Source organism: Tenrec ecaudatus, chromosome 4 (genome assembly GCF_050624435.1).
Source record: "Tenrec ecaudatus isolate mTenEca1 chromosome 4, mTenEca1.hap1, whole genome shotgun sequence".
Classification (NCBI taxonomy): Eukaryota; Metazoa; Chordata; class Mammalia; order Afrosoricida; family Tenrecidae; genus Tenrec; species Tenrec ecaudatus.
Window position 1 is genome coordinate 137300790 of NC_134533.1, and position 14401 is coordinate 137315190.

Consider the following 14401-nt stretch of genomic DNA (forward strand, 5'->3'; position numbering starts at 1 on the left):
GGGCGGGGGGGGAGGGAGGGAGCAAAACAGCAGTCTGTGTAAAGTATGAAAATAAAAATAACCTATAATTTATCAAGGAGTCACAAAGGGGGAAGGGAAAAAAAGAGGTGTTATACTAAGGGCTCAAATAGAAAATAATGATGGCAACATATGTACAAATATGCTTGATGTAATTGTTTTAAGAGCTGTAAAAAGCCCCAATAACATGATCTTTAAAAAAAGACAAAACTCCCGTCTTAAAGCACTAAGGGTAGAGGGAGAATTAGGCTCTAGCTGCTCCTTGACTGCTGGCTAATAAAGGTTACTTTAATTAAAGTTGCATGTGGGTTAATTGATCTCATATGGGTTCTACAATAAAACTTAGAAACCAAAACCACACAAATAACTTTTCTCCCTAAAGATAATATAAAGTTCCACCTTGTCACAATGGAACTACTCACACAAATGAAAAGCTACACAGAGCTGGAAGGGAACCAAGAGTGGCTGCTAGGCATTCGACAAGAATTTATATTCGCAAACCATTTAAAACAACAGACTGAGTTTAAGATGCCAAAACAGTGTTAATAGAATGAATGCATATGTAAAGAGGAATTAGAAACGTTAAAATAGATTATAAGAAGCTAGGTGAAGAGCAAGAATTACAATTCAAAATGACTGCTTATTTTATAATGAAGTTGCTGTCTTTTGTCTTTTGAAATATAACATGTAGAAGGAAATGTAACCTATGTTAACTTTTGAGGTTAGATGGTTTTCAAACTGTTTTCAAACAATTCCATAAGAAGTAAGTACACCAATTCAACATCAAGTCTTACCAGCCACTCCTGACCTCCCCTTTGTCATCCAGTCTAAGCATCATTTTCAGGGATTCAATTCATGTTTTGTTGAAACCCAATGGCAACATATCTTAACCTAATAGATTCCGAAACTTCCTGAGCTGGAAATCTTTCCTGTGTAAAGTACTTAACCACTATGCCTAATGGCAATTTAGGAAATGGCAATTTTTTTTTAATACCCTCCTACCTCTCACTTCGGCCAAGTTTTTTTCCCTTCCAACAAAGACTTCTTTCAATTCATATGCCAGTGTCAACATAAAATGTCTCCAGAACAGAGCTTTGCTTTTTTTTGTCCTCCTAGTGCCAATCTCTTTAACGCCATGTACTTCAAAATCTCAGCTCAAGTAGCTAAAAAGAGATCTAATTGAATTTAGTTAGGTTCAATAATAGCACCTTACGTCTCTTTCTCCTAGAAATGTACTTCTTAAATATGCCCTTGGCCCACAGGTAAGCAAAGTTTACTGGGAAATTTAAAGCATCCTTCCTCAGAATACAGCAGAGAATACTACAAAGGTGGCATGTGACTCTGGGACCAGGCCTCCAGTAATACAGGTGAAATTCTGTCCTCCCTTGGCCCACACTGAATTTCCAAAAGGGGCATCAAGACTCAGTAATTGAAAATCCAAGTCCTTGAAAATGCTCTCTCCATGGAGAGTTGGCAGAGACTTTTCCACAACAAACTGATTACTGGTCTTCAGCAAATGAATGGGTGCAGGGTGTTTATCGCCACAAGCATAATCAAAGATCCCACCTACTGAGCATTTACTTTAAAGCTACAGCAAATAAAGCACTGGTGCTGTCAAGTCCATTTCAACCCATACTGACCTAAGAGGCTGCCCTGTAAGGTTTCCAAGGTTGTAATCGCTCCTTAGAAAGATGGCAAAATTATGGACGTGTCATCAGGAAGGACCAGTGCCTGGAGATTGGCAGAGGCAGGTCATTCTTCTGAAGAGTGGACTCACACTACCAACCTTTCAGTGAGCAACCAACTGTACTAACCGTTTGTACTCTCTGAAGACATCACACTTAAGTTACTTAGATGCTCCCTACGTCAACTTACTAACCCTTTCTCCAGCTAGTAGGCGCCAATAAATAAAAACGGCTCAGCACTACACTCTCAATGAGAGGAAAGATGTGAGTGTTAAAGACTTACTTAAGATTTCATAAAAGTACACATTTTTAGTCAGTTCTACACTGCTGAAAAGTCCTATGTCTAAAAACATGGGTATAATTTCTGAGGATTTTACTTGAGGTCCCAGCTCAACTGCGTGTCACCAGTATAGGAACTTTTGAGTCACTTTTCAAACTAAAGCCCACGTCAGGAAAGTATCCAGTGATGCCTTTGGACCCTGACCCATTTTAAAGATCAGAGTAACCACTGCTAAGTAGTCATTATATAAACACTTGCCTAACAATAGAAACAAGCAAATAAAACAGTTTCTCTGCCGGTATTCCGTTTCATGGTTAGCCCATGTTTTTCATAATAGACCTTAGCTCCCTAAGGTTTTCCCTATGGATTTTATCTTGTGCAAGTAGATCACCAAGCATTTCTCTCAAGATGCTTCTCAGTGGATTTAAAATACCTGTTTGCATAATGGTTAAGCACTGCACATTTCAAAACCACCAACCAGAGAGAAAGATGAGGCTTTCTACTTCCATAAAGAGTTACAGTCTTGAAAACCCAACGGGGCACTTTCTCCCTTGTCCTATAGGATGGAAATGAGTGGGAATGGACTCAATCGCAGTGCGAGGCTTGGTGAGTTTTCGATTAGTAGCAGAGTTTTCAATTGTTTGTGCCACCCAGGTACTCTCAGTACTACTGAATCTGGTTACATTAAAAAGCCAATTACTATAAACTATAATTTTTTCTTGTTTTTTTTAAACTTCTAAATCTACACACACTTTTCAAAGGACCATCATTCACTTACACATAACCATTTCTCCCCTTTCAGGAATCCTCTCCCTACATGTGGTACGTCATACTTTTATTTTGTTTACACATGCAGAGAAAGTTATTAAATGAAAAGGATGAGAAAAATAAATAAATAAGAAAAGGATGAAAACCGCAGCTGTTCTAGAGTGGATTTATAAACTCTGGTGCTGCTCAAGTGACAGCAATGCTCACTGGGTAAATTTAATGCCCAGAAATCAAGGTTTATAAGACAATCAAAGAAAGCAGCTTTATTTCAAATGAGTAACTCTAACGTTGTCTTTTTAAAGTGATTTTCATCTACTCTATGACAACCAGATAAATAAAACAGTAGTAGCTGAATGCAGAGTCAAAAGAGATCTGTTTTACTACTTCCTAACCTTCCAAAACCAAACTCACTGCCATCCAATCAATTTTTGCTAAGCCCTTTTTTCACATCTGTACAATGGAGTCATGAATAGATGTGGCTCATATGGTACAGCAAGGGTTCACTGAAATTATCTTTGAAAACACTCACACTCTACCCCAGCTTCTGTTTCAGCATATAATTGCTGTTTGGTTTGATGAGCGTTCCAACACAATAGCGGAACTTTAGAAAACATTCCACTTGAAGATGTGGTTTGGGAAATTCTAAACAAGATCTAACAATAATCAAAATATACAAAATAAACAAAAATATAAAGTCTTCTATAACTCACATTTTTAAAGTGTACACCATAACTATATATAAGAAATGTGCTGTTTTTCTAAATCTCACCCAAGAATTTGTTTCAATATACTGAAACATAGATCTATTTTGATCTCACATATTTTTAAAGGTTTTACTTTTAATTTATAAAGGGAAAACAAAACTATGCATAGTCTACCTCATCCTCCAAAGGGAACCTTAATGATGTGATACAATGGGAAAGTGACAAAGAATACTGACAAGTTATATTTAAACTTTGTGAGATATGATGCAATATTCCTACATACACACACACTGTACAAGTACCTACTCCTACCATGTCCTGTTCTGATACACCTATGCCCTCCGTTTGACAGGGCTCATCAATCCTTTTTTTTTTTTGTCAAGGATTTAATTTTATTTGGAAACAAAATTAAAGTTCATAGCAGCAACAGACAAGAAATTAAATGACATGTTGCATTGGGCAAGTATACTGCAAAAGACCTCTCTAAAGAGTTCATTGCCAAAGATATCACTTGGAGGCCTAAGTTTACCTGGCCTCAACAATGGTATTTTCTTTTTTTTTTTTTAACAATTTATTAGGGGCTCATACAACTCTTATCACAGTTCATACATATACATACATCAATTGTATAAAGCACATCTGTACAGTCTTTGCCCTAATCATTTTTTTCTCCTCTTTTATTTTTTTACATTTTATTAGGGACTCATACAACTCTTATCACAATCCATACTTATACATACATCAATTGTATAAAGCACATCCATACATTCCCTGCCCCAATCATTCTCAAAGCATTTGCTCTCCACTTAAGCCCTTTGCATCAGGTCCTCTTTTTTTTTTTCCCCTCCCTCCCCTTTCCCCCTCCAACCCCCCTTCTTGACATACTTCCTAATTGTTTTAAAGTAACCACAACCTATTCACAATATCAAGAATACAGAAACAACCTAATGCCCTTGTGGAAGAATGAATACACACAGTAGAATGTTACACGTTTAAGAACTGTTTGTTTAATCAAACTGTGAAACACCTCCTGACAAAGATGGATTTGGAGTACTTTATGCTGAGAGAAGTTAATCAAACACAAAAGGACAAATATAGTATGAGACCGGTTACAAAAAAAAATCAAGAAAATGTTTTCATACTCAAAGAAATAAACTTCAATGATTACCAAGGATGGGAGCGGAAGGGTAGAAAGGGAAAACAATGGGCTAGAGGCTAAAAAGGTGTTAACTTGGGTGAAGGGGCACATAATATACTAAAAGAGGGAAGTAAGGTCAAAAGGGCAGGAAGGAAAACAGCAAGACATTGGGAAGTTAGATAAGCTGTTTAAATTGTTGAATGCAAAAATGATGATCTGGTTTATAAACCCTCATCTAATTCACAATAAAAAATGAATAAAGTGCTTATTTTATAATATTGTTCAGCACTACATTACAAAAGAGCACAGAAGTGAACCTTCACAAGGACAGACATAAGTGGACTTCGTTACATTTTAGCTTGCTTTCAAAAAGTTGTGAAACAAAATCCTATTTTAAAAGCAATAAAGTTAAGGGGATTGCCATTTATTCAACACACAGGCACAGACATAACCAAAAATATCCTGTAGTTATTCCTTCTGAGTTGTAAATTGCCCTGGGTTTATGTTTTTGAAATTTGTATTATTCTAAACAAAGTTTTAAGTAAGCATGGTCATGCTACCGCAAGCCACACAGGGGGGAAAATATAACTTTACATGTAGGAAATAAGTCTTGGGGCAATCTTTTCCCATTATTTGTATTATATATATATATGTATATATCACTAGAAAGCAAGCTTAAGTGAAAACTTTAGCACGGCCACAAAAGCCATCAATTTCTAGATTTTAAAAAAAGGATGAAAGTAAAAGAAAACGTACTAAAAGCAATCCACGTATTTTTGCCCTGAAAATACTAAGCACTCTTCACATTCCACAGAAGACTCAGGGCAATAAAACGTAGAGAGCTAGTCTTGGAAACTCACAGGGGCAGTTCCAGCCTGTCCTATGGGGTCGCTATGGCCCCACATATTCGATGGCAATAAGAAGATACATGCCTAATTCCAGTCAACAGTCACTGTACATCTATTGGTTATGGCACTAGGCAGCTGAGCGAAATAACAAAAGCGAAAAATGGAAAGGCTACACAAAACCACGTGAGAGCCCATAAACATGAGACCCTCACGGCAAAGTCGTGGGATCTGGGGACTGGAAGTTCTCAGTGAAAGGGGACATACCCTGTTGGTTCTCAGGTTGCTTCCGTGGCGGGATCAGTGGCAGGGGTGGGGCAAGTGTCCTCATCCCTAGGATGCTACCCAGACATCAGAGGACACTGGAGGGGGTGGGGGAGCTGAGGCGCCGGCCCGCAGGCGCGGGCTCGGCGCTTGGGAAACGACAGCTGCCAGTAAGTAAAGGGAGGGGAGAGGAGGAAGGGTGTGGGGGACAGGGGCGTCCCTAAGGCAAGCGGGGAAAGGGGCTCTCACCCTTGTCGCACGCCAGCAAGAAAAGCTTCTCATTCAGGGTGTTCTCCTCCTTCACCTCCCGCACATCCTTCAGCGCCATCACCTCGTTCGGAGACGAAGAGGAGGATGGGGAGGAAGGCAGGGAGGAGGAGGAGGCGCCCGAGAGGTCCACGCTCGGGTACAGGGCCGCCATCATCGCGGCCCATGACGGGGGCAGGCCAGGAGACGGGGGAGGGGCACCCCCCGGCCCAGACCCCGACTCTAACCCCGCCCCCCGGCTGGAAAAGGGATGAGTCGTTCCCACAGCCGCCTCGGAGCGCGGCCCGTTGGCCCCGAAGGGGGTCGTCTCCCCCTGGAGCCAGCATTCGCCCTCCACTGACAGCCCGAGGCTGGTGGCGGCGCATGCGCGACCCCGGGGCCAGCGGCCCCTTCCCAGACGCCGGCGCCCGGGCCGAGCCGGTCCGCGTCCGTCAGGGGACGACAGAGAGGCGCGCGCCAGGGCGACAGGCGAGCGCGGGGCCGTGCCAGGAGTCGCAGGGGCCGCGCGAGGGGCGGCCCGGCCCAGAGGAGGACGAAGGATAGGCAGAGCAGCTCCGAGGGGCGCTTCTGCGCACGCTGGGCTCGGACGCCGCGCGAGCGCCGGTCGAGCTGCGCCCGGAGGAGGTGTTCGCGATTCCCTCCTCACGTCGCCGTGCGTTCTGCTGTAGCCAGCACACTGGGGCGGGGCCTGCTGCGAATAGACCACTCAGGCCGGCGGCTGGTCTGTGGGCGGGGCCTGCGGCGGGGCGGGCTCGAGAGGAGCGCCGCCCACCACCGCGCGCCCTAGTCTCCTACAGGCTACCTGGTTCAGCGGAGGTGAGAGGCTTTCTCCGCCCTCCACACCGAAGTTGTTAGTTGGAGATGATTGGGGTGGGGGCTGGGGGGCTCTTGCTGGCATACGCTAAAGATGCTCCGGTATGCTAATTGAGATTTTGACGACGTAACCTTTAGTCGGAATGCCTTTGTGCCCTTGCAAAAAGCATTTCCTATTCCATTTTGAACTACGCAAAGCAGAGCCCTAATTTAGAGTCCTAGTGGAAGAACTTACTGCCCGCTTTATGTCTACTTAGCGCTCCCTCACCCACTGCCATTTAGTCGACTCTGTCTCTTGGTGTACCTAAATAGAAGGTATCCGAGGCTGTAAATCTATTCAAGAGTAGATACACTCCTCTTGCTGTCACGGAGGGACCGGCAGCGCTACACTACCTAATTTAACAAAATTCTGTTGTGATCTGAAATTACCATATCATTCCTGATGTCACATTAATTTTACGAATTCAAGTGTTCTGGACATGAAACCAATGTAAAGCTATTTTTTTAGGACCTAGTCTCCGTCACAATCCTCTGGTGATTTCTGTTTATCTTCACTTTCACCAATCTCATTTTACGTGGCTGTTACTACGGCAAAAACGGACTGGAACTAAAGCTAAATGTACTTTCTTAAATGATTTGTAATGAATCCTTTATTTAAAAATATATCAACCAATATAAAATATTGCTGTTGTCTTGCATCTTAAAAAGCTAGGGGGCAGAGGCAGAAACATTTCTTTGAATAATTCCATCTCTTAAAAATTCTTTTTAAGAATTCCTATTCCCACAACTATCACAATCTTAATTGTGATGTTAAAATGAAGTTTAAGGTTTTAAAGTAGTACATACATTTTCTTCAGCATATCTTATATTTGAGGGAATATTTCCAACTCAAGGTACCTTGGTGGCACACATGGTTAAGCACATACAGCCTTGAAAACTTTCTAGAGCATTTCTATTCTGTACACAAAGTCAATATGACTTGAAGAACCACTTGATGGCAAGAACTAACTTCCTGTTTTTTTCTGGTTGACTAGTTCATCCTTGCCAATAATTTTGGCTCCAAATTTCCTAATACCTTATTCAAAGTCTCCATTAGGTCTTCTCTGAAAGGCCTTTTCACGGCCACTGAATGGATGCTGACCCATAATGACCCTATAGGACAGGGAAGACCTGCCCCATGTGAGTTTAGAAGACTGTAACTCGTTACTGGAGTAGTGTGTTAGAGTTCTCTAAAGAGACAAAACCAGATTGCTAGCAAATATATATTTATATTTACATTTATATTTATAAAGATAGATATATAACACAAGAAATGAACTGTTAAATTATATACCGATAGACATATAATAAAAGAAATGAACAGTTAAATTATAAAGCAGTGAGACACTAGCAGTCCTTTAAGTCTTGAGGGCCGCCAGTTCCTCCTCTGTAGAGAGCTGAGCTATCTATACTTGGGCAGCAAACAGCAAGGCAGGTCACCAACTGTCACTAACTGTCGATCTCCAGCGTACATTCCAATCGTGTGGGCTTAAAGGGAACTCAACTTACAGCGACAGTCCACAGGCTAGGCATCCCACAGGTAGTGTACCCTTTAAATTGAGGCACAGAATAAGCAAGGCAGCCGCAAGCTGGTCCGATGATTAAACAGCAAGAGACAAGAAAGACGAAGCTCACTGAGCCATTTATCTCTCCACCCGTCAATTAATCCCACTTGTGTTTATCGGCCAGGATGGCACAATAAACTATCACAATCCACCCCTTGCCAACCTGGCACCTGTACACAATTCTTTAGCCACATATACTTATACAATTTCCAGACACTGATGAAATCACACTTATACTTATCATCAATCATCTATCATACATATAAATGAAAACAGAGTCAAATTGTATCTGATATATCATACCTGAACAAAGGAAAGATATGCAATAAGCACATAAAAAGAAAATACATTGACAATTACAAACCTCGCTTTTGCAATTGATCACATGGTCGTAATTGATAGGTAGAACTACCTTCTACTACTACCACCCATTCTGTACTACCTTTGCCCTCAGCAAGCACCTCAGCTGGCTGTGGTTTTTTGCCTGGTGGGGTGACCCAGACCTTCATTCCTGAGGGGTCTGGGTCATTATAAGTCCTGTCAGGATTGGGTTGCTGCAACTTACCATTTACTTTAATAACAGGGCATGGTAACACTAAGAGTCGGCCTATAGGATCTCCTGGATTCCAGACATATTCTTCTTCACCTCCATTATGTAACACCAGTCCAATTTCTCCTTGATAATCAGGATCAATCACACCACTTAGTACAGTGACACCCTTCCTGACTAGTTGATCCAAAGGCATGAGAAGCCCAAAGTGGCCAGGGGGCATTCTCAGCTGCCAGTTCAGTGGAATCCATGCTGTGTTTCCAGGTGGGAGAGATCCTTTCTTCGGGACCAGGACCTCTAGGCCTGAGGAACACAGGGTTTCTGGGATAGGAAGCAAAAATGCTGCAAGGGGATCACTAGAGTAATAGTGAGTGGTGCCACTCCAGCTTCCACCCCTTGGTTCCTGGACCCATGAATTCTGGCTATTGGAGACACAGCACCATATATTGGCCGCTGGTTTAGAGCGTATACAGCTTCCTGAAGAACATTGCCCCAGCCCCGCAAGTGTTGTTGCCACCTAGTTGGCGCCATAATTGTATCTTTAGAAGCCCATTCCATCGTTATATCAAGCTAGCAGCAGGATGAGGAACATGATACAACCAGTGGATTCCATGGGAATGGGCCCATTGCCGCACTGTATTTGCTGTAAAGTGAGTTCCTTGATCTGAAGCAATGCTATGTGGGATGCCATGCCGGTGGATGCGGCATTCTGTAAGTCCACGAATAGTAGTTTTGGCAGAAGCATCACGTGCAGGGAAGGCAAATCCATATCCAGAGGAGGTGTCTATTCCAGTAAGAACAAAACGCTGTCCCCTCCATGATGGAAGTGGTCCTATGTAATCAACCTGCCACCAAGATGCTGGTTGATCTCCCTGAGGAATAATCCCATATCTTGGACTTAATGTTGGTTTCTGCTGCTGGCAAATGGGGCACTCAGCAGTGGCAGTGGCTAAGTCAGCCTTGGTGAGTGGAAGTCGATGTTGCTGTGCCCATGCATAACCTCCATCCCTGCCACCATGTCCACTTTGTTCATGTGCCCATTGGGCGATAACAGGAGTGGCAGAGGAAAGAGGAGGACCAGTCTCCACAGCGCATGTCATCTTATCCACTTGATTATTAAAGTCCTCCTCTTCAGAGGTAATCCTTTGGTAAGCGTTCACGTGAGATACAATTACCTTTACTTTATTGGCCCATTCAGAGAGGTCTATCCACACACCTCTTTCCCACACCTCCTTGTCACCAATTTTCCAATCACGGTCCTTTCAATTCCCTGACCATCCAGCCAAGCCATTAGTCACAGCCCATGAATCAGTACATAATCTCACATCTGGCCATTGTTCCTTATATGCAAACTGAATGGCTGGGTGCACTGCTCGAAGTTCTGCCCATTGGGAAGATTTCCCTTCACCACTGTCCTTTAGGGAGATCCCAGAAAGGGGTTGTAGTGCTGCTGTTGTGCGTTAACGAGTGGCACCTGCATATCATGCAGAGCCTTCAGTAAACCAAGCATGACTTTTTTGGTTTTCAGTCAAAGTATGGTAAGGAACTCCCCAGGAGGCCATAGGTGCAGACTGGGAGAAAGGAGGCAATGTGACAGAAGTGGAGACTGTGGGCATTTGGGCCACTTCTTCATGCAGCTTACTTGTTCCTTCAGGTCCTGCTTTGGCCCCATCTCGTATATACCACTTCCATTTAACAACGGAGTGTTGCCATGCACGTCCAACTTTATGATTCTGTGGGTCAGACAATACCCAGTTCATGATAGGTAGTTCAGACCTCATGGTGACTTAGTGACCCATAGTGAGGCGTTCAGTCTCCACCAAGGCCCAGTAACAGGTCAACAGTTGTTTTTCAAAGGGGGAGTAGTTGTCTGCAGAGGATGGCAAGACTTTACTCCAAAATCCCTACGGTCTACACTGTGATTCACCAATAGGGATCTGCCAAAGACTCTACACTGCATCTTTATCTACAACTGACACCTCTAGCACCATTGGGTCAGCGGGATCATATGGTCCCAGTGGGAAAGCAGCTTGCACGGCAGCCTGAACCTGTTGAAGAGCCTTTTCTTGTTCTGGGCCCCAGTCAAAACTGGAGGCTTTTCATGTCACTTGATAAATAGGTCGAAGTAGAACACCCAAGTGAGGGATATGTTGCCTCCCAAATCCGAAGAGGCCCACTAGGCGTTGTGCTTCTTTTTTAGTCATTGGGGGTGCTAAATGCAATAGCTTATCCTTCACTCTAGAAGAAATATTTCTACATGGCCCCCACCACTAGACCCCTAGAAATTTTACTGATGTGTACCTGAATATTTGTTGAGTTAATTTCCCAACCTCTTGTACGCAGATATTGTAACAATGAATCTAGAATCTTTGATACACCCTCCTTAGTGGGTCCAATCAGCATAATGTCATCAATATAATGGACCAGTGTGACATTTTGTGGAATAGACAGGTGATCAAGGTCGCTGCAGACTAAATTATGGCACAGGGCAGAAGAGTTGATGTACCTCTGAGGGAGAGTTGTGAAAGCATATTGTTGCCCCTGCCAGGTTAAGGCAAACTGCCTCTGGTGGTCCTTTGAGACTGGTATTGAGAAGGCATTAGCCAGATCAATAGCTGCATACCAAGTACCAGGAGTATTAATTTGTTCAAGCAATGTAATCACACCTGGAATGGCAGCTGCAATTGGAGTCACCACATGGTTAAGTTTACGATAATCCACTGTCATTCTCCAGCATCCATCTGTCTTCTTTACAGGCCAAATAGTTGAGTTAAATGGGGATGTTTCCCATTGATTTCTTGGTGGTTCAAACTGCTGACCTTGCAGCTAGCAGCCCAACTGGTAACTACTATACCACCAAGGCTCCCTAAGAGGTCCAAAAGATAGTAAGATTGGTCACCTTTTCAGACATTGTATGTATACTTCAAATTAGTTGATTTATTATATCATTCAATTACTTGGTCTTATCTGTAGATCATGATTCCCCATTCCAACATTAACAGCCAAAATGTGATCAGGGGCTGACTGTGGAACAGACCATCAGTGTACGTTTGGGTTGAAGCAAATCGTAAAATGTTGACAAGAGCCAAAATATGACTTTGAATATATCTCACCTGAGTTTCAAGAGCATCTCAGGAACAAAATTGACACATTGACCACTGAAGACAGAAGACCTGATCAGCTGTGGGATGACATCATGAAAATCATACATGAAGCAAAAAGTCATTAAAAAGGTGAGAAAAAGAAAAGATCAAAGTGGATGTGAGACGAGACTCTTGTTCTTGATCATTGAGCAGCTAAAACAAAGGGAAGAAATGATAAAGTATAAGGGCTGAATAGAATATGACAAAGTTCAAGAAGACAAAGTAAAACATCACAAATAAAATGTACAAAGATCTGGAATTAAAAAACCAAGAAGGAAGAACATGCTCAGCATATCTTAAATGGAAAGAACTGAAGAAAAATTCAAGCTTTGAGTTGAAAGATTCTGTAGGCAAATATTGAATGATGCAGGAAACATAAAAGAAAAGATAGAAGAAATACTGTACCAAAAAAGAACTGGTCCGCCAGTTCAATCATTTTAAGAGGTAGCAATTAAGAGGTCAAGAACCAATGGTACTGAAACAAGAAGTCCAAGCTGCACTGAAAGCATTAGTGAACAACAAGGCTTAAGGAATTGATGGTATACCAATCCAAATGTTTAAATAAGCTGAAGAAGCATTGGAAGAAATATAGAAGGCAATTGCCTGGCCAACTAACTGGAAGAGATCTACATTGTTATCCATGCTGAAGAAAAGTGACCCAACAGAACAGGGAAATTATGACCAATATCATTACAACAAAGTAAAATTTTATTGGAGATCATTTTAAAATGGTTGAAGCAGTACATTGAAAAATGGATCTTGGCTTAAAGCAGAGAATACCAGAAAATGTTTGTGTTTCATGGACTATTCGAAGAAATTGGTGTGGATTATCAACTATTGATAGTATTGAGAAAAATGGGAATTCCAGGAAATTTCATTGTGCTTATGTGAAACCTCTAGCTAGATCATGAGGTAATTGGGCAGAACAAGGGAACACTGTGTGGTTAAAATTAGGAAAGGTGTGTGTCAGGGTTGTAGCCTCTCACCATACTTATTCAATATGTATGTTGACCAGATAACCCAACAGACTAGCCTATATGAAGAAGGATAGAAGGAAGGTTTATTATACCCTATGATATGCAGATGAGACAACTTTGATGAAAGTCAGGAAGACGTGAAGCAGTTGCTGATAAAAGATCAAGGATTGCTGTTTTCTATATGAATTACAACTCAATATAAAGAAAACCAAATAGATCACCATCTTGATAGAGGAAGCTGCATCCAAGAAATCAAATATTGCATTGGGCAAATTTGCTGCACCTCTTCAAAGTGTTGAAGAGCAAGGGGAATACCAATTTTATGAGGTATTTTTGAGGACTAAGGTGTATTTTCAGTCACCTTATGTTTGTGGAAGTTAGACTGAATATGAAAGACTGAAGAGGCATCTATGCATTTGAATTATGGTGCTGGCAAAGAATATCAAAAGTATCACAGACTGCCAAAATAACAAACAGATCTTAAAGTGGTGGGACTTCGTCTCATGAACTTTCAAATTCTTATCAGGAGAGACCAACTAGTCCCTAGAGAAGGACATCCTGCTTGGTAAAACAAGTCAGCCAAAAGAGGAAGACCCTTGAGATGGATTGATACAGTGCCTGCAACAAAGGGCTCAAACATAACAACTGTGAGGCAGGACCAGGCAGTGTTTTGCACTTTTATATAAATAGGGTCACTGAGGCAGAACCAACTTGAAGACACCTACCACCACCACCACCTTTTCCCTCCTCCTCTTCATTTAAAGCAAACCAGTGTTGCAGTTGCATCCTGTTCAGCTTTGGGAATCTGGTAGTGTTTATCCCGCATTAATTATTGCCATCAAGTTGATTTTGACTCAGTAGTCCCTAAAGGATAGTGTACAGTTGCCTCATAGGGTTTCTATGGCTTTGCGTCTTTCCCCTGTGGAATGGCTAGTAGGGGAAACAGCTAGTATTTCAGATAGCAGGGACTTTAGCCATTCTCTCACCACCATTCCTTATATCCAGTATAAATTGGAATGTGTTTTTTTTTTTTATCTTTCAAGCATTTCTTTTAATTGCAACCATCCGGGTTGACTTTTAGATGTTTTGAAAGCAGCCACGTCGGTAGATTGCACATAGTCTTCAAATGCAGCTATCTGTTCCTTCGGTACATCTGTTCCAACTTTATCATCTTCAATTCTATACTGTATTTGAAATGTTTTAAATTCTGTATCCCACTGGAATGAGCTTAGATGAGTCTCACACCAAGCTGTCTGCTTGAAAACCTCTTAATCATGCTTCCATAAATTGACCGTATGATTTCAAAGTTTCAGAGTGAGTCATCACCCTACATACATTTTGTTTC

At 42.0% G+C, this 14401-nt stretch overlaps 1 protein-coding gene across 4 annotated transcripts in view; it reads right to left on the reverse strand.

Annotated features, from left to right (window-relative positions):
• TRPC1 (transient receptor potential cation channel subfamily C member 1) overlaps positions 1-6602 on the reverse strand; it is a 77316-nt gene extending 70714 nt beyond the window's left edge. The window contains exon 1 of one of the 4 annotated variants that reach the window (XM_075546802.1): positions 5952-6262. In XM_075546802.1, the coding sequence (XP_075402917.1) occupies positions 5952-6126 (175 nt within the window). In that variant the 5' untranslated portion in view covers positions 6127-6262. Of the gene's footprint in view, positions 1-5951 lie in introns of all 4 variants that reach the window. The other 3 variants (XM_075546800.1, XM_075546803.1, XM_075546801.1) reach the window with 3 other exon arrangements.
• Between the last annotated feature and the right edge of the window lie 7799 nt (positions 6603-14401).